The sequence below is a fragment of the Medicago sativa genome, chromosome 2, assembly GCF_051527215.1.
Source record: "Medicago sativa cultivar Bolivia chromosome 2, Bolivia_mono, whole genome shotgun sequence".
NCBI classification, from domain to species: Eukaryota; Viridiplantae; Streptophyta; class Magnoliopsida; order Fabales; family Fabaceae; genus Medicago; species Medicago sativa.
In genome coordinates this window covers 37383383-37405147 of record NC_140750.1, presented here as the reverse complement: position 1 = coordinate 37405147, position 21765 = coordinate 37383383, and the positions used below count along the sequence as shown (strand labels likewise).

Genomic DNA, 21765 nt, shown 5'->3' with positions numbered 1-21765 from the left:
CAAAGCACATTGACATTCGACATCATTTCATCAGAGATCTTGTTGAAAAAAAGGTTGTGGCACTTGAACATGTTGACACAGAGGAGCAACAGGCAGACATTTTCACCAAGGTCTTAGATGCTAAACAGTTTGAAAATCTAAGAGGCAAGTTGGGGATTTCCCTGCATGAGGAGGCTTGATCATCTGTGTTTTGAGGCGTGCTATCAATACTTCTACTTATTTGCACGTCTTTGTATTGTGGGGTATGCAAGCAATGAAGTACTCCTGAAGTCCTCTATACATCTTTCTGCTTTGGCATATTTTGTGGCTAAAAAGGGGGGAAAAATGGTATATCTATACCTGCTATACTTTTTATGCCTGTGTGTGTCTGCATTTATTTTGCAGCCTTGATTGCACATGCCTGTATTCATGTTGTTGCATTTATTTTGCAACTATTTCAGGTTTTGTGTAGATGTTGTCTTGGATGTTACAACATCTTGATGATCTTAATAATTGTCTGAAAATCTGTTCTCAGTATTTTTTTTTTATGTACATGTTCCTTGCTGATGTTCTCTGGAATGTTGGAACATGTCTGAGAAGACTAGTGTAGATGTTAGCACTGGTGCTACAACATCTCTATGATGGTTATGAGAATTTATTTTTCTCAGTGTTCCTGCTGTACATGTTCCCTCTTGTTGCTTTATTTGATGGAACATGTCTATGTGTATGACTTGTAAAAGTCTAGGTGTTTGTGTGTGACCTTTAATAGGTCTGCTAGCATAGGTCTGGTGATAGGTCTGCTAGTTAGTGAATATTACTTGAAAGATTCTATCCCCAGATCCTGAAATTTTCTTTATCTATGCATTAGGAGTTTTAAGTGTTCAGAATATCTATATGCATGTATTCAGGGGGAGTGATGGAATATTCCTGTAAGTAGTCAATCATAAGTTCTTATATTCAGGGGGAGTGATACTTCTATGTGTGCTTGTGCTAGTCCAAGCTGGTTGACAGGATGTTGAGTCATATGTTTAGACATCCATGTCTGTCACTTGTGAGTATGGGAATTTATTTTTCCTTTCTTCTATATGTGGTTAAGTGACAGTACTCTGTTAACATCCAAGTCTATCACATGTAAGTATGGGAATTTATTTTTCCTATGCTTCTATGCTTGGTTGGTGACAGTACTCTGTAGGTATGGGAAATTTATTTTTTCCCTTGCCTCTATGTGTGGCAGATACTCCTGTCTGATGTTATGAAGGATGTTGAAACATCCTATTTTGTGTGGGAATTCTCTTTCCCTGATTGTAGCATAGGAACTTACTTTTCCTCTGCTCTTGAGAGAATTTGCTTCTCTCTATTTTTGTGTGGGAATTTGTTTTCCCTGACTGTAGCATAGGAATTTATTTTTCCTGTGCTCTACGTGGTGAAGGATGATGGAACATCCAATGTATGGGAACTTATGGTTCCTGTCTGTAGCATAGGAATTTATTTTTCCTCTGCTTGTGAGATTATGTTATTTATCTTATCCGTTACTGCATGTCTCGGATATAGTGTAATACCTCTGCCAACCGAAGCTGTGATTGAAGGCTTGTGAGGTATTCTATGTATGCACACTCTTGCTTTCACTAGAGTGATACTGCCTGCTACTCCTTCTTCTTGAATATGTGTTCGTGATGACTTGCGGAAGTGTATCTAAGGTATCTGTTTAGATTTTGTGTGCTAACTGTTTCTTCATAGGTATGTTCTCGTGCTCTTGGAGAAATGGTATTCTGTATCCCTCTTTATTCTTTGGATTTGTCCTTAATTTGTTTTAGCCAAAAATTTGTCAAAGGGGGAGATTGTTGGGTATTTGTGTTGACTGCATTGTTGCTAAAACAAATATCCTTGTCTATGTAAGTTGGAACCAATGTTCCAACATGTGTTTAGGCATCTCTGTAAGATGTTGGATACAATGTTCCAACATCCTGACACGGTTCAGTGTGCCTGGGTTCATGCCTATTTGTACGCGCGACCTTTATTGTTTAAGGAAACAATATTTCCTTAACTTATTGTCCAAGCAACGCGCATATCTATACAGAATCAGCTGTGGAATATTTCTAAAGTAGATTTTATATTTTAGGAAATATTTGTTATTGGTTGGAACGATCCTATAAATGTTCCGACATTTTAGGACTTTCCATATTTGTTTCTGATTTCTGTTTTGCAGATTAACTGAACCGATCTGCTTTGTTTTGAAGCCCAACTGAGTATTTGGCCCAAACTGCTTCAGTATATAAACAAGACTTCAAGACCTAATTGCTCATTCAAGCTGTCATACTAAAAAGTATAGATTTTTAGGGTTTTGAGTCTACATGTATTCTGCTCTTGTTTCATGTTGATGCAAGTTTAGAATCTTTACTGTGTGCCATTCTTTTATCGTCTGTGATACTTGTTTAGGACTGTGTGTGTGAGTTTGATACTCTTGTGTACTACACCGAAGTTGTGAAACAAGGTGGTAGTTGTTTGTGTTTGAAGGTAACTTCATCTTTGTGTTTTGGTTTAGGTCTGATAGGTCACAGGGGCTGTGACTGACCATTTGGATAGCGAGATGGGATCTCAGATCTAGGAGTTCCTAGGTTGAAGTCTATATGGGTAGGTCCTAGGTCATAAAGTGTAAACGAGGAGTTTGCTGAGAGCTTTTGAATAAGGACTACACTAGTGGATTTCCTTCCTGACTTGGTAGCCCCCAGAGTAGGTGTGTTTGTCACCGAACTGGGTCAACAAACTCATTGTGTTCTTTACTTTCCTGTAATTTATTTTCTTGTTTTTTATTTCTATTTATTACGCGATGTTGGAATTTCAAACGGAACATTGCAAACGTTAAAACATCTGACAGAACATATTAAAACAAGTGCGCTAGAATTTCAAACACTTAACTTGAGTTCCTATTGTTTAGGTTCAAATATATATTATAAAAAATATTATCTGAAGAGCAAAATTGAGTCACTGAACATAAAAGCTATCTTTTTTCCTTTGAGAAAATCACCAGCAGGACAAATTTCTTTCACATTCATCCCTCAACTGGCAAACTGGTGTGCACTCTATCTATTTCACAATATAAAAACACATAATCCAATTGGTTAAAGGAGGCATGGAATGCCTTGATGAGACAAATTATGCAACGTTTAAAAGGGGCCGCTTGGTAAAACATACTAAAGAAATGCAGTAAACTCCTACATAGAAAAAGACAATGGATAAAGGATATGAGGTTAATCTAAAAAAGTTTACAGAGAACATTACCTTAACAAAAAAAAATTTCATGTGAATTTGATGATAATTCAGAGCAAACAATCAAACCATTAGAAGAGCCTGTAAAAAATTTCCCTCACCATCTCTCTTCCACCAACGCTATAATCCCCATCCTTCCCTTTATTTCTTTCTCACAAATTTGCACTGCCCCCACTTCTTCCACCAGACCTGTTTCACAAGGGTAATAATCAATGAGGCTTCCTTCATTTATTATTACTTTTTGACATGTTTTGTATGTCTTTTCTGTTTAATGAAATTTTATTAAGAAATAAAAAAATAAACCAAAGATTATCATATTTATTTTCTATTTTTTTTTTTGGCTTTACACAATTTTAATCATACCTTGATTGTAATGTGACATGAAATTGTGTCATTAGTTGCGGTACCAGATAGCACATTTGGTGTTGGAGATTCTCTAATATTACATTGAATTCATACGAGGAGGACGTAGTTTAAAAATGGTAATTTATGAAAGATATATAATTACTAAAGTTAACTAATTAAATGTTTTTTTTTTTTTTGAGGAAAACTAATTAAATGTAAGAAATTAGTTGTACTTACATGGCCTCGCTTCATTGTTATGAGTTCCTTGAGTATATGCTCGCTTCATTGTTGAGTTCCTAGAGAATATGCTGAATCAAGTTGCTGATATGTAAGTTCTAATAGATAGTACAAAGGTTAATTGATTAAAAATAATTAATATATTGTAAATTCATATAAGTAAATGTAATTTGAAATAAATTAAGAAACAATAATTTTAACTCATTAACCAAACGCCGTGTGATTGATTCGTCGACAACTTGGGCCAGCCTCATTGTCATGTATTCATCGAACACGTGATGATGCAAAATTGAAATTTTTAAATCCTGAAATAACATCATGTGCTCTCTGTTTGTGGAGCTCGTTATCCGTACTTGCTTCCCTTTGTCCTTCGTTTATTTGTAATTTGATCGCCTTCTAGACAATTCTTGTTGTCTCTGCTCGGTGGTCATATTTTGCCTCCGCTTTCTTGCATTTTGAGTCTGTTTTCCCTTTGGTGGTCCCTTGATTGTTGACCACGATTATTTTCCATTTTGTTATGTTGTTTTTCGATCTATCTAATCGAAAAAAGCATTTAAAAAGTTACTATCCCCTATGGCATGGTCCTCACAAAGATTATCAAACACTTTCTTGTTCCCCTCCACAGTAAGAGTTTCGAATCTGATCATACCACATTCTCTTGTAAAAACCTCAACAATATGAAGAAAAATGACCCTATTGAAACCACTAAAATTCCAAAAGAAAAATCACCTTGAAATCATGAGTCTGAAAAGAAAAAGCGAGGATGAAGATCAAAATCCTCTAGACGAACTTCTCAAAGCCATCCATATATATTACAACAACTTAGGGTACTCCAAATGAAAGTGTTTCCAATCCAAAGGGACACACCAAACAATCTCTGTTAGAATTTTCATTTGATCTGAATACTTATTTGCATTTCGATTCACATCTCCACTGAAATACCAATTCTGAACAAGCTGTGATGATCTTTCCTAACATAAAATCTGGAGAAACTATTATTATGTTGCCTCTGTTTGGCATTCAAACTTACAATCCACCATTTTTTGGTTCAGACTTCCTTGCAAACATTCTCGAAACACCAAGTTCATCTTTTGGAAATACTGCTCCCTTCAAGATACCTTTCTTTTATGACTTGCCATTGCCTTCCATTCCTTCTCATTTCGGCTCCCTAGAGAACTTTCAGTTCGCCGATCACTTAGCTATGGCCAAATGTTAAACCCCCACCAACGCAGTAATCTGAAAGCAATGATAAGCTCAACATGATCTCATTCATCCTCCTTGACAATGCAATGCAAATTTAAGGGAATGGATCATATCTGAGGTTTGTCCAAAGTTTCGCCTCGAGGCCCCTATTTTTGTCTTTGATGTGTAGTCATCTAACCCACACCTGCGCAGCCTTAAATTTCTCCTATCTTCTTCCCCTCTTTTTTCATATGACAAAGGGGAGATTAATTGTTGAACTGAATTAGCTTTGGCTGGATGCACTTTTAATCCTATACATTTTATGTGGTGTTGAATGCTCTTCTGCCTCTGTCATGATATTTTGTTATTGTATTTTCTCTTCAATTCTTAGGATAAAGTCCATAAAAGATGACTAAGGTCTTTTAAGTTTTTTTTTTTTTTTTAACCATCGTAATAAGTACTCGATCATCATCTTGTATCATGCACTTTGAATGAATGGATATATTTTGATTCAATCGTAATATTGTATTTTAACCATTTTAATATTGTATTTTCATATAATGAATGAATCAAGATAACTCAACTATTATGTCATAACTCAATAATAACTAGCTAGTGGAAAATTTGACAATATTTTGGTGGAGTAACCTACATTGGATTGGGTGAATCAAGATAACTTTTTGTGCGATCTCTCTTCCTTTATCTCATTTATTTTCCAAACTCACACATCACACTTGCTATATTTATTAATCGTTTATTTGTTAACCAACTAATCTAATCCAAAATTTTGAGAATTTGTATTAGTAAATTTTTAATAGACCACAAATCATATCCCTTTTTTGTAATATTATTTTACTTCGAATTCATTTATTATATTTTTTCATTGACATCCACATAACATAATTTAAAGATAAGTTTAATATTGGTTAAAGAACCAATATTATAAGGACCAAAATGAATATTACCATAATATATTCATACCCACAAACAAATATGATTCAAATTGAAGATGTTATTAAAATATGTGGTAAATGGATAATAAAATATTATAATGCACGTCTCGTAAGTGCAGTTTGGTTGGTAGCTACACAACCATTGATATGCAAGAGTAAATGTTCGAAACCCCAAATTTATCGAGAATGGATTTGGTGCCGTAAAGTACAACATGGTTCTTATCTAAACCAGTAGATGGTTTGACAAAGTTGCAATAGTACCATCTAATAAAGATCAATTGGCCATGATTGAAAACTGTATGAAACTGTGTTGTTTCATGTATACGTCAACAAATCCAGGTCCGAATTCATCACTTCTTCACAATTATAGTGTGAGCCTAACCACTACATTACTTTGACAATTTTTTTTTTTTTTATAATACATAGATCTTTGTTTAGAATGCATAAACTTACAACTGCAGCATCTCTGTAGTGGTGTCACCAATAACTTCTATGCCTATATTTATTTATGTTAAAATTGGAACTGTCTGTTTTAGTAGTTATTGATCCCAAGGGTCAGTTGTGAATAGGAGTCTTTCTCCTTGCTGGAGAATAGTCCATGTTAGATATGTCTATAAGTTCCTCACGAACATCCTCTTCTTGTTGCTGTTTTACTCTTGTTTCGTGTTCTTTTCCATTAGCTTTGTCATTTCCAGTATTGCCTTCATTCCCTCTAGCATTCCTCTTTACATTTTTGTTGAAAACTATGACCCTGTTTCCTTTCTGAAAATATATTCAGATTTTATTTTTTCAAATTTATGTTCATTTTAATTGTTAGCAATGAGATTGAAGACTTGTGTAGTAAGAATTGTGATAGAAAGAATATGTAATTGCGCAAGCTAGGAAGATCATGCTTTAAGAAACAATTTTTTTTTTCTAAGGACAGACATTAAGGGGAAGCTACGGCATCCAACTAGGATGGCACCTCGAAGAACCTCCATCCTCCGTTTTCAAGCTCAAGAAACGTTTATTCAAAAAAGGGGGAAAAAATATACAAGAGGGGGGACTAGGGAAAAACCCTCAAAACAGGAAAAAAAAAAAAAAAAAAAAAAAAACGAAAACAGTCAACAAAAGCTTTAAGAAACAATGTTTTGACATTTTCCAAAATTTTGAAAATACTTGATCTATTCTCATAAATGGGGTGTATCTAATATGAACATCTAAAAAAGAATCCAAGGTAATATTAGAGGAGAAACTATTCATAAATTGTAAAAAAAAAATGAAAAAAAAATATTTAATCAATACTCTCATATATATGTTTATTAGTTGAAATAAAAATGAAAACATAAAATATGGTAAGTAAAAAGGACCCTAAACAACCAACCATTCTCTGTCCCTAAATTAACTAACCTTTGAATTGGCATGAATGGCAGAAGCTGATGTAGTAAAAAGTTTCCTATTTTTTATCTTTCCTGCAGCAACATTCATGCTTAATTATTACTTTGTAAAGTTTTTGTCTGGAACAAGAAAATAAATAGAAATAAAAGGATTTAATACTTTTCTTCGTAACCACAAAATTAGATGCAAGGAAACTTCTTGTGGGGTAGACCGGAGCAAATTTGTTACAAGCTATCTGGCACTAACACTAACGAACACCAGACATAACATTGACAGTGGTTCGTCAACGATCATAATAATTTAAGAAAATAAAATTTATTTGAATGTAACTATATTTCGCCCGGTGTCTCAAACTGAGTACGTGTACGCCATCAATGTGAAGCATATATAGGTTGCAAGAGCTACATGGTCTTGTTTTTTTTTAATGGTATGGAAGAATGCATCATCAAATTGTACAATAAGAAATAACAAAAAACAAAGATAACTTATTGGGCTAGAAAACTAATGGTGTGAAGGTCTATGATGTCTAGGTCCACAATAATCCTCATGAATGCGTGGTAATTGGTTGTGTGTTTTTGTGGATGCTCTAGTAGTAACTCTTTTCTTCAAGATACCTTTGCATTGTTCATCTTTGCAAAGAATTGCTTCCTCATCACCACTATTACTTCTTTTCAACAAATTGCTTTCTTTAGCCTGCAATTAGAAGTGAATATTTCGATCAACATAAGAATTATAGTAAAAATGATGGTTAACAGTAACACTAGTACAAACAAACATCAAAACATTATACTCCCTCCGTTTCAAAATGAGTGTCGCTTTAGCCAAAAAAATTTGTTTCAAAATGAGTGTCGCTTTCAGTTTTCAATGCAATAATAACTTTTTCTTTTCAATTGTACCCTCCAATTAATACTCTCCACACTACTTCCAAAGTATTACTTTTAAAACTAACCAATAGTTAATAAGGATAATTTGGTAAAATAATCATTCTCTTTCTCTTAATCATTGCATTTCTTAATATGTGTGTAAACACCTAAAACGACACTCATTTTGAAACGGAGGGAGTATAAAAACTTCAAAGTAATAATTAGTGATCATGACTAACATGTTTATTTGGCCGAGCTGTAAAAGACCCTTTCTCCAAGCGAATCCCTAATAAAAACAAACTATTACATGAATAATCTAATAAACTATATGGGTATTAGCAACTCTAAAAAAAAAAAACTATATGGCAATAGGTAACAACAAGGCTAAATGAAGTTATGTTGAAATTAAAGTATTTAGTACATTGGTACTAACCTTGAGCCTTAGTTAAAAGAAGGGACAAAAGTACAAGAGAGACTAGAAAAGAGGCCCTCATTTGAAGAAAGTTACTGAGAGCAAGTAGATTAATGAACCTCTTAACAATATCGGTGGATCTCAAATTTTTTTAAGTAATGTTACCTCTGTATGCTGAAAAGTTTTTCCTTTGGAGAGATAGTTTATAAGCATGCAAACTGAGCTTGTAAGTGATGAAAGGCATGAAGGATGGATGGATAGCTATTTATATTTATCTTTTTGTCAATTCGTAGGGGTCCACATTTTGAACAGGATTTTGCCCTCTTTTATTTTTTCTAAACGTTCACTTATAAGAGTTTGAGTCCATGATGTTTTTAGGAGTAGTGCAGTCCCCTTGCATTTCTAATGAATTTTCATTATAATCACTAAAGATTATAAATGTTCAAACACACAAGCAAGAAACTTCCAATATTTAAGCACACAAGCAAGAAACTTTCAAATGCTCAATCACAATTGAAAGAGACTTCTACAATCTAACTTAATCAAATAAAAGATTGTTTGGTTTTTTTACGCTTGATATACATTCAGATGTGTAAACAATTACAAAACAGAGTAAGACTCTTAAGACGTAGAATTTCTAAGATATGAACATTGTAAGAAATTCTTAAGTGTTTATGCGCTATATATTGATTTTGACAAAGTAAGGGCCCTTGTAAAAATAGCAGAGTCTTGTTGTGTTCTTCAAGTCTTCAGCTCCTTATATTGGCAAGGATTTGAGAGATGTTGGAGAAGTTCTAGTGCATTAAGAATCCTTGAGAAGCTATCAAATCAAATGTTGGAATCTTGCATGATATGGTTAATGTCGTTTGAAAAGACATTTGAAATCCATTGCTGTAACTAGAATTATTTGTTTCATTCCTTATGTCCTTGAATTTGACTTACCACGTGATTGAGAAGAAATCAAACTGTACTATCTGAGTCTGATAAGAACATCTTCGGAAGAAGACAAAATTTGACGTCCTTCAGAGTTCGGTGACTTTCAGATGCTGATGATTCAGAGTCTGATCTTCAGCAGCCTCTGAGTGCAACTCTTTTTCTGATCCAAAAGTTGACTTGTGGTTTACCTTTCTTCAGATCTTCAAACTCTTTTAGCTTCTCTTGTACTTCTGATGCTCTCATATATTTTTCAGACCTTGATAAATTTTAATCTATGGTCCTGCACACTTAAACATATATTAGCATGCATATCCAATTTTTCTTCATTACTTTGTAATCGTCAAAACTTCAAATGCATTGTACAAATCTAATTTTGTTCCAACATGAGGTTTGAACCCCGCTTATGCATATTTAATGCAATGTCCATGCCAACTTCACTAAAAACAAAAAGGATGAATCTGGGAACAAACTCACAACATCCATATTAATAGCATAAAACGACAAAGTATATAAGCCTACAATTATGACTGCATTCAAGTTTCCAGAATACCCATGCCATCGAATTTGTAACACTGACGACACCAAAGTAATTTATTGAATTTGCATTGAATCGAAGTTGATCTGACAATCTAAATCGAACAAACACTGACAAGATGTAAAAGACAAACAACGCCACACAAAAGACAAGGAACAAAATAACCTCGCACTAAGACGACAAAATCATGAAAGGAAAAACTAAATATATGTCAATATCACTTATTTAAGTGAAAGGGAATGAGAAAAACTATTTAGAGGGGTGATTTCAGGTAAAATATTGACCAGAAATCACCCATGTTTGGTGAATGAAGGAGAGTAAACTAGGGTTGTAGGCAACAACTCACAAGAGAGAGAAAGAAAGAGAGTACCTGAGAGATTTGTATTCCACTACAATTTCATTAACTTTATCATGTATTAGCTAATGCCTATAAATTGAGTATAATTGAGAGTGAAAAAATACTCCAAAACCTTATATTCCCTTTAGATAGTTATTTTTTTTAGATTTTGTTTGTTTTTATTTTGAAGAAAAGTCAAGCTAACTATATAATTCAATGTGATACTAGAAAATGAGACTCTTTAGCACACCCCTCACGCTCATGTCTAAACATTTGGAATGTACATATAAATGGTTGATGACTCGATAGCAAACACCTAATAGATGTAACACAATGGATCTTAGTGAAAACTCTGACGTCATCTTAAAAATTGTGCTTGAATCTTATACAATCTCACAAAATGACTTGTGAGAAGAAAATTATCCCCATTGATAACAGATTATCGGATCATCTCTTATTCAACGCGACACTTTTAACATACAACATCAATAAATGATAATGTCCCTTCAGAGTAAATTTTAGAGCAATTACGGAAGAAAAAAACACCATTATACATGCGCGGGCTGTTATAAACAATAGAATATTCTTTGCAATAAACAATTGGTACATATGAACATACCGAAAAGGCAAAGGTGTGTGAAGTGTGAAATCTAAAAAGGTACATGTACTTTTAGGAGTGCTACCATGTTTTGACTGAACTAAACTTTAACGCGAATTTTCTGAACCCAATCTAATGTTGTACTTTCCTTGATTTACTATTCCTCTACCTTGTTCTTCACAAATGTATGCTTCCGTGTTGCAATTACCATGATACAAGCGTTTATTTGGTCTGTTTAATTCACTTTTGTGCAACAAAACCAAGTTTTTCCCAATGTTGATTACATCCTTTTAGACTAAATGTCTCCTCTAAAAGACAATCCGATTGAGTGCACATTTCTATATTTCTTGATAGCCTAACTTGTCTCTCAACATCATCTGAGATATTTCTACTTATTCTAATGCTATCTAGCTAGCTAGGTATTAGGAATCCAAATTTACGTTGAAACAGCTTATTCTAGCTACCTGCAGTCCTGTGCGAATTAGTGCATTTTGTCGGGTGGGTATACACAGCATCAAGAAAGGTAAGGGAAGAGAACCACTGCACCTAACAAATTATGTCTAACAAAATTAAACCGACCCATTTTGTGATAGACATCAAAAACCGGTCCCCACTTATCTGTTGTTCCCGTGACCATAGCTCCGTTGGTGGGGATATCGAACCCCGGACACCTTATTTATTCACTTTGAAAAATGTGAATTCTAATAACTAGACTACTTGACAAAAAAAAATGTTACGCTTTAGAGTTGATTTTTAGCTTAAATGCATTTTTTAGCCCTTAAATTTTAAAAGTTGCAATTTTGCCCCATAACAAAAAAAATACAATTTTGCATTATATACTTATGGAAATGTGTTTTTTTTTACCATATATCGTTAGAAAAATATGCTTTTTTAGCCTCTACCTTTGTGGAAATATACTCTTTTGACCACTTATATTTATAAAAAGTCGTGATTTTGGTCCTCTATTTTGGATCATGTGACATCTTCTTAGTAGTTTTGCTACGTTATAGGGTAAAATTGTTATTTTTTTGTTATGAGTCGTAACTTTTTAAAAGTTAAGGGGTCAAAAATGCATTTAAGCCTTAATTTTTTTAAAGAGTAATACCCTTTAGTTACTCAAAAAAGATGTTTCAACACGAGAAATGATATTTATACAACTTCATCTCTCATATTCACAATATATTTACTTTCTCTTTCTATTGCTTTAATTTTTGTGTCAATAATCATTTTTCTTTGTAAACTTTTTGTTTTCCCCTAAATTATCATTCAAATTGTTGTTCAAATACTACACATCTTTCGACACAAATTTCTTTTAAAGCAAAACTTTTTTTTTTTTGAGAGATTTTAAAGCAAAACTTAAAAGTATCAAAAATATGACATGATAGCTAACACATTTCAAATATGTTGGCATTCTAAAACCATCAATCAATCAATTTATTAATACTAAAAAAGAAACAAAGATCGGAGGAAAATAGACCCCCCAAAACATAAAGTAACAAAAAACAATGGATAATCAACTGATTCATTAAAAAATATTACTAAAAAAGTACCGTGGGATAAAACCTCTGCGAAGTTAAAAAGACTACATTGATAAAGATAAAGAACAAGAAACAACCTTAAAACAATGAAAGGAATGTGATCCCACCAATGAAAACTAGTGACTTAAATCACAACTATACAATCCTATGAGCACAGTGATTTCCTTATCGAAATATGTGAGAAATATAGAAGTTCATATGTTTAGTTAAGTGAACGCAGTTATTCGAACGGTTTCTTAATTGCTAAAGACCTATAATTCTTATAAAATTGAATTGTGAGTTGAGAATCAGATTCGATCCACAATCTCATTTATCCTCTGTGAAAACATAATTCAGTAGCATACATAACACCGATCAACTCATCTTGAAATTAGGTCGTTTTGATTCCCATGTTGACAAGAAAAATATAACCAAAGCATTACCCATATAGTCCTTAAGGGTGTGTTTGGAGGGAGGTTTAGGAGGGGAAAGAAGGGGAGGGTCTGCTTTTCATTTTTAAATCATGGGCACTAGAAAATGTTTTTTAAAAAGTTAACTTACTAACATGATAAACGATTATATAATACTTCAATCACACTTAATTTATTTTAGGCTTAATTAATGATTTGGTCCCTTAAGTTATTTGTTGGTTATATTTTGGTCCCATAAGTTATTAACGTTACAATTTGGTCATTTAAGTTATTTGTTGGTTACATTTTGGTCTCATAAGTTATTAACGTTACAATTTGGTCCCTTAACTTATTTTTTGGTTTCGTTTTGGTACCTTAACTCTTCCTCCGTCAACCACTCTGGTCCTTTATGTTATTAGAGTTAAGGGATCAAAACGAAACCAAAAAATAAGTTAAGGGACCAAAACGAAACCAAAAAGTAAGTTAAGGGACCAAATTGTAACGTTAATAACTTATGGGACCAAAATGTAACCAACAAATAACTTAAGGGACCAAATTGTAACGTTAATAACTTATGGGACCAAAATGTAACCAACAAATAACTTAAGAGACTAAATCATTAATTAAGCCTTTATTTTAAAAAAAAACATGTTATATAGTCTGTAATTTATAAAAGAAAAGTAAATCCTCCTCCTCCTAAACCCTCAATCCAAACACACCCTAAAGATCCCACCATAAGAAGAAGGACTTAGACAACCCATCTCCAGTACCACCAGTGTTGCATTTAACCAATTTGTATAAAGGAGGTTACGAAAGAATATCTTTAATTTGAGATGCATTATGAAAATGATTGCTAACGAAGAAACATTTGAGAGTGAGAAAGTCCTACATAGAGAAAAATATGCAGCCTTGATATGAATTCTTGTTATAGAAAACTAGCAATGATTCTGTTAATAGAAAAATGAATATGAATTTTCTTATCCTGGAAGAAAGTGTTATTTATTGCAAAAGCATTTAGTATTGACACTAGTAGAAGTAATCACTTTGTTTATTTATGAGAAATGATTATGTTATTTACTTTTAGTTACAAATTACTACATTTTCGCTTTATTTTAATTTTAAACGGTCAAGCATAAGAAAATGCTTAGAAAGTGAGGAAAACGATGCATGTGACAAAGTTTTGATGATAAGAAGTTAATTGATGATAATCGAAAAGTCAATATAGAAAGGGCTGACAAGTTAAAAAAAGGGCAATACCGTCGTAGGCAAAAGTCCTTTTCCGTAGCAACAAGAAGTTGAGATTACAACCACTCGTAATGGCCGTGCTGAACGATATTGTCCAAGGAAAGAAAGAAACACTCAGGGAGTATGTTGAAAGATTCATCCGTGAAGGAGTGGAAGTGCAAGGCGCACAAGATAGTTTGAAATGCTTCATCTTCGAAAACAATCTCTGTGACGACTGTAAGTTCAAAGAGGAACTGGGCCTCAGGGCGGCTAGGGACATGAGCGATTTGTTGATGAGTGCCCAACCCTACATCAAATACAAAGAGAAGAGAATGGCTGAAGAAACATTAAAAGGGAAGCAGTTCAACAACAGAAACGACGATAAGCAGCACACCGAGAACGATAGAAAGAAATGAAAGAATCAGCATGCTCGCTAAACTGACTATACTCTCCCTAAACTCCTCGCAAGTGAAAATCCTATAGGAATGCTATAACACGAAGTTCAAAGAAGTCGGCATCAAACTGCCTCCGCCGGTAAGGGAGTATGCCAGGACAAACAAGTCAAAGTATTGTCGCTTCCATTGGATCCACGAGCACGACCACTAATGACTGCTTTCAACTTGGAGACGCCATCGAAAAATTAATCAAGAAAGGAAAATTGAATCGTTTCACTAAGGATGAGTATCCGAAGAGTGATAAGAAGTGACGAAAGGACTCTCCGCGTAAAGCTTCACGCCGGAGCTAGTAGCCAAAAAGGAGGCGCTCCTCAGAGTGGGAGAACACTCCTCCAAGGAAATCCCTCAACGCTGTTCACAGGGAAACAAAGGACCAGGATAGCGACAAGGAGGGCAAGAAGAAAGAAAAACGAGTTTTCCTTGGGGATATTATGGGAGGATTTTCAGCCCCTAGTGACGCCTCTAAGGGAACGGCCAAACGAAAAATAGTTAAACTAACGGAGGTCAGCGTCATAAAAAAGTGGTGAAGAATAGACCCATTTTGGGATTCACTGATGATGAAAAGTCAATGGAGTCTCTATTTAGATTTTTCCCCTCGTCCTCGTCACTGGTATCCTAAATCATGATGTAGCAGATGCCTAGTAGATGAAGGTAGTTCCATGGGCATTTTGTACCATGACGCTATCGAGAAGCTGGGCTTGAGGAAAGAAGATTTGAAATCCTACGACGACATCGAGCTTCAAGGGGGTGCGTCAATTTGAATGTAACTTTCGGAAAGGGACGGGCGAGCGAACCGTCGAAACTTTATTCTTGGTGGTCTTTGTTGTTTCTCTCTACAACTGCATATTAGGGAGACCTACCCTTGCCGCCTTAGACATTGTATCATCCAGCGTCTACTTGAAGTTGAAATACCATATCAAAGACATGGAAGTTTATCACAATTCATGTAACAACCCATTTTTCGCTAGGATAATTTTATTTATTATTTATATGTGTTTTTATGGGTTTAATTGCTTGCTTGTGTGTTTGATTTGAGATTAGTGGATTTTTAGCTGTGAAGGGTATTTTCGTCATTTTTAGAACTGAGGGTATTTTAGTAATTGTGGAGCGAGGGTAATTTTGTAGTTTTAGAATGTAGAATATTTTTAGTGTTTTAGTCTGATTGATTATTTTTACTAAGTTAGTGGTAGCTTGTGGTAATTATTTTCGAGATTGTAATTATTTGATATTTTGATAAGTTAGTGGGTAGTAACTTTTTAAAATTAAGTGGTAGTAATTGTGAAGCCCATTAAGAATAGAGGAGACCTAGCCCATTAGTGGTGTATATATACTTAACTCATGAATGCAAATTAGAGTTAGAAATATTTCACCTATTCTCATAACAATAGAGTGGCTAGAGAGAGAAAGTAGAAGATAGAGAGAAGAATAGAAGAAAGAAGAGGAAGAACTTAGAAGAGGAGAAAACAAGAGCTGAGGAGGTAGAAGAGGAGAGTGAAGCCTAAACTATAGATTTTGAAGGTTTAAAGTAAGGGGGATAGATTTATTCACATACTAGTTGAGTTTTTTCTTATGGTTCATAATTGATTTTGGGAATTTATGATTAATTGTGATGACATCCGTGCTTATATTTGATGTGTAATTATGGATATCTGAATTTTGTGGAATTGAAGTGTTTATATGTTCAAAGTTCATAGTTGATGTTTGAAATAAGTTGTTTTGATGATTTTTGCTCAATTAGGTGAAAACCATGAATTTTGTGAATGATTAATGTTCAAACATGTTTCAAACCACTTGATATATGATTGTATATGTTTGTGTGTTGTTGGGGTTTGAATTGTTGGTGTTGTTTGTGAAGTTTGGATCAATTTGTGAGAATATGAGCTTTTGGTGAAAAATGAAGATGATTTTGGATTTATGATGAAATAATGATATGAACTTGTGTTTCAATTCATTTTAATGTTCTTTTGATGCATGATAATTGTTGATGAAGTTTGGGTAACATTTTGGGGTAAATTGGAAACAAAATTGAAGTAGTTGGGAGATTTTGGTGTGTGTTCCCAAGAGGGAACCCAATTCTGGGTTCCCTTGTCCTGCGAGGCTCGCCCAGCGAGCTGTAGCTAGCCATGGCAAGTTGTGGATAATTGCACGTACAATTCTGCTCATCTCGGGGAGTATGGATCGTTTCCAGACACCCTTGTGTGTTCCTTTTTATGTGTTTGCCTGCTGTTTTACCTTGTAAACCTACTGGAACATCTTTTACTTGGATCAAATTTGGTTTTACAATTTTGAGTTCAAAATGGTTTTGAAAATGAACATAACTTGGGATACTTCCGAAACTTATTTTTCTTGAATAAAGTGATGAGGATATGACTTGGTTTCTATAATAATGAACTTAGAAAGATTATGCAAGGTATATGTGAGCTTATAACTTGGTTTTATCTTGAAAATGATTTGATTTTGAAGAATGAAGAAATGAGACGAACTTGATGAATTCTTGGAAATAACCGGAATTATGGAATGATGATAACATGAATGTATTACTGTGATGTTAAGTAATATGTGAACATGATATGTTGATATGTTTGAACATGAATGTTTTCTTTTGGAGAAATACTTGAAAGCGGATTGTTGTGAAAATAAACGAACTTTGTCAAATGAAGTTTTATGATTCCATAACTTATAAATGACTTGTATTCATGATAATATGATAAAATGAAGATGAATCAAATGAATGATGGGTGTATAAATGTTGGATATCATGATGTGGTTAAATGTCGTCTATTATATGAATTGCGTTTTATGAAATGTTGTTGTTTCTTTGTGGTGATAAATGTTGATGATAATTATGATGATGATTCTTTTATCTTAGAAATATTGTGTGGATGTAAATACTTGATAATGCAAATGGTGGTGAATTCACGAAGAATGTAATTGGAGGTGTACTTTACATTGCTTTGGTGAATATATTATATGATGGTGAAAATTATATAATGTAGTTTGGTGATATGTGCATTGTCGAATCTTTGCTTGAAGTCCATGCATTCATAGTCATGTCGAGACTTAATGAAGAATGTAAATGGAGGTGTACTTTTACATTGTTTTGGTGAAATACCTAATTGGAGGTGTACCTTTACATGGGTGTGGAATCTCGGTAAAATTATCTCCGAATCCAAAACTTCGTACCACATGCATGTAGAAGTGTCTAGAACATTGCATGCACTTGAAATTGGTGAAATGTGTCATACTTGACTATGCGAATTGGTGATTATGTGCATTGGTGAAACTTGGTGAATTATATGAATTTGGTGATTTGGTGAATTATAAGAAGTTGTGATTTGGTGATTTATGTAATTGGTGAATAACGTGAATTTGTGTGGAGATGTGTACATGATGATGTTTGTTATTTATTTTGGTGATTTTGTTGGTGTAAGCCCTAGAGGCCAATAGTTTATGTTAAACATTATCTTATGTATCATGACTTTTATTATTGAATTTATTATATTTGTGTAATGTTAATAAAGTCCTTAGAATAGACAGTTCGTGTAATAATATATTAAATGTGACTTAGTCATGAGATTACATTATCATAAAGAACGTTATTCTTAAATGTATCCATAGTCAAAGCTTTAATATGAATAAAGGATAATAATAAAGCGTCGAGACTATTATGTGTGTAGACTGATGACCGCATCTCATGGGTCATAGATATGAGATATTATGTCTATACATTAGTATAAATATTAGGAGTAATATTTATACTGGATTGACCGACTGTGAGAATACTACATAGTTAGTTATGAAATAGTGTATATCGCTCTTAGACCTGAAACCACTATGATCCCTAGATGTGGACTCAAGTGCTTTGTTGCCATTCTAACGTTGTCTGTAAAAGGATAACCATAACGTTAGTTGATGGGTACTTGATGAAGCATGCTGAGGGACATGAGTGTCCTAGATGGGATTTGTCCCTCCTCATAAACGGGAGATATATCTTTAGGCCTCTTGATGAAATATGACTGTAAAACTGCATGGTCATGCCGAACTAAGTCAATATAAGATATTGGACTTATTCGTTATTCAGTATATTTCGGAATCAAGAAATATAAACATTGATCTATACAAGGGTGACAATATATATGCCTTGGGATCAATAAAGATATCGAGACAAATTAGTAATTGTACACATGAGTATTATCATGGAAAGGTTTCGTCGGATCACTTGGCATTCTTGTCACTTGGGTAGCAATGATGTGTTGCTAGATACCGCTCATTGTTTATAATATTAAATATTAGATTTAATATTATTGCCAACGTGACTAGAACCTGTAGGGTCACACACAAAGAACAGTCGAAAGAGAAATATATAAGTATGACTTATATAAGGGGTGCGTTTAGTAAGTAACGCTAATTAGTTAACAAAATTACTAAACTCGTTGTTGGGATTACTGAAGCCCAACAGTGACTTTTGACTTGCAGAGCACACTAGAAGTTCGATAAATAGAACTCTAGTGCTGAAGTTTTTGGTTACACGTTTTTGGAGCAACCTTCTTCTCTGCACTTCTGATCCCTTGGCTAGCACCGAGTTTTGGAGGAGCACTGTTCGTGTGGACTTGCTAGAGGCTTTGCTGCTTGCTGCTTGCTTGGTTGTGATCGAGATTCTAGTTTCCAGCTTTCAGATTCCACACTTCGAGGTAATAATCGAATCACTGATTCATGTTTGAAATTCGTAATGATCCAAGGAATGAAAATCGAAATTTTTCCTTTGCTTTTATTCTGTTATTGAATTCAATTTTCCTTCGGTGGTATCAGAGCCAATTACGAAACCTTGAATCAGATTGCTTTGTTACTGCTTTATGTTTTAATTTGATTAAACATATTGAATGAAATTAAATAATAAAAAGAATTAAAATTCGCATCATATCATATTGTGTTTTCTGTGCATGGCTTTTCGCTTTTATTCGATGTTTCAGAAACTGTTTTTGGTGAAACATCGACGTTTCGATTATACATATCGACAGAAACATGATTGATCGATCATAAAACGCAGTTAATAATAATATTAATCACATGTATGTGCATGGCTTTTCGATTTGCTCTGATGTTTCAGAAACCGTTTTTGGTGAAACATCAAACTTTTCGATTATACATATCGACAGAAGCATGATTGGTAAATTCTGTATAACAACGGTATATGTGATATACTGGATTTGATCGTAGTTTAAATAAGTCAGATGATATTTGTTCATATTAATTGATCTGATGTATGGAGCTTCGTAACTGATTTTGTGTACTCTAGTGAAGCATCCTAGACTCAATCATGATATGTGAATAAACAATCAGAGTACTTGTTTAATAAGATCAGATTGTTTTGACAGAATTAGGGTTTGTCGAAACAGTTAGGGTAATCAGAAATGTGTCAAGTGTTGATGCGAAATACAGTGGAACCCCCGGCTAATTTGCGTAGGGTGATCATATGTCGAATTTTAATTTAATTTATGTAATTATAAGGTATAATTAATAATAATAAAAGTGTGTTTGTTATTATTATCATGTGAATGATTATGTCCTTAGTCCTTTTATTTTATTTCTTTTGAATATTGAAATACGGCCTGCGTGTCGTGCCTCTCTTTTATATCTCTATTGTACATTCTCTTCTCATCCACTCCCTCGTATGTAAAACGAGTTTCTTTCATATGTAATGTAAATAGAATACAAGGAGGTGATAGGGCTCAAGACGTTAGGATAGTCCTGGAAGTCAAACTTGGAGAAGCAAGGTCGTTTCTAGGATTAGTTTAGATTCTCTCATTGACTTGAGAGAATCATAGCGTTAGGATGGCCATAATCATGTCACTTTATTATTGTATAATTGTTATACATGTTATGATTGGAGTGCAAATATATATGATATATAAGCCGTGGTGAGGTGAGATCAAACTTAATAAAAATCCTTCAAATCAAAATATTAAGTTTAATGCTTTCCAGAAGTTTAACACCCTTCAAGACTAATATCGAATATGTGGGTTTTGCCTCCGTGAAACGCATATTTTATACTAGTAAGTTGCGGTGCGGTAATCCAATTTACCCAAGTGTTATTCTTTTGGGTTTAACTTAACTAAATTAATTTTAATAAGATTAGAATAAATTTAGAAGCTATAGTTGGGTAACGTCTATATGATAGAATTGAATAAAGAGTTATTCACCCAATTGATTTGAAAGTTGTATAGGATACAATTGGAAATGTTCCTACCTAAATAACTGAGTTTTAAGAACAACCCCCGTTGACTTAAAGTGAGGTGAAATAAGGATTTCAATCCACTAGAAAATCTTCCAACGGGATTTTCCGAGTCAAATGTTTGAAGGTCATTTGATTTGAGTAAAATAGTGGGAGCGTATTTAATTAAAGGCCATGTTAAATATGTTATTTTCATGATACTTATTTTGTATATTTTAAAATTGTAGATGGTCAATAACGCTTCAAACAACATTTTGCGATCACTCATTGAAAAGGAAAAATTGACTGAAACAAATTTTATTGACTGGTACCGTAACATGAGGATTGTCCTCACCCACGAGAAAAAGTTGTATGTGCTTGATGAACCCATTCCTGAGCCACCACCTGCTGGAGCTTCTGCGGCTCAAAGAAATGCCCATACCAGGCATGTCAATGATTCCGTAGAAGTCTCTTGCATCATGCTAGCCACCATGATTCCCGAGCTGCAAAAACAGCATGAAGGGATGACTGCGTTCGATATGATCGGACACCTAAGGACTCTTTATGAAGAGCAGGCTAGGCATGAAAGGTTTGATGTCTCTAAGGCTCTTTTCTCTACCAAGCTGTCAGAAGGAAGTCCCGTAGGACCTCATGTGCTCAAAATGATTGGGTACTCTGGGATTTGTCCTTGAGCAGGAACTTGTTGTTGATCTTATCTTGCAATCGTTGCCTGAAAGCTTCAGCAGTTTTGTCCATAACTTCCTCATGAATGACATGGACAAAACACTTCCACAGCTTGCACTATGTTGAGAACTGCTGAGAAAAACATGAAGGGAAAGGGAAAGGCTGCTGCCGTTTTAATGGTTAATAATGGCAAGTTCAAAAAGCACCATAAGAAGCCTAATAAGTCTAAGGGAAATGGCAAAG

The 21765-nt window shown here is 34.1% G+C and overlaps 2 protein-coding genes across 2 annotated transcripts; one reads left to right on the top strand and one right to left on the bottom strand.

Moving 5' to 3' along the window:
- Positions 1-6228: 6228 nt before the first annotated feature.
- On the bottom strand, positions 6229-8881 carry LOC146946654 (uncharacterized). Its single transcript, XM_085748915.1, has 5 exons — positions 8637-8881; positions 8443-8489; positions 7955-8033; positions 7353-7414; positions 6229-6725 (listed from the first exon to the last, which is right to left on the bottom strand). Exons 1-5 carry the CDS (start codon positions 8695-8697, stop codon positions 6519-6521), a joined length of 456 nt encoding a protein of 151 aa, XP_085605041.1. The 5' UTR covers positions 8698-8881; the 3' UTR covers positions 6229-6518.
- Positions 8882-21086: 12205 nt separating this feature from the next.
- On the top strand, positions 21087-21530 carry LOC146946653 (uncharacterized). Its single transcript, XM_085748277.1, has one exon. It carries the CDS (start codon positions 21087-21089, stop codon positions 21528-21530), a length of 444 nt encoding a protein of 147 aa, XP_085604403.1.
- Positions 21531-21765: the final 235 nt, after the last annotated feature.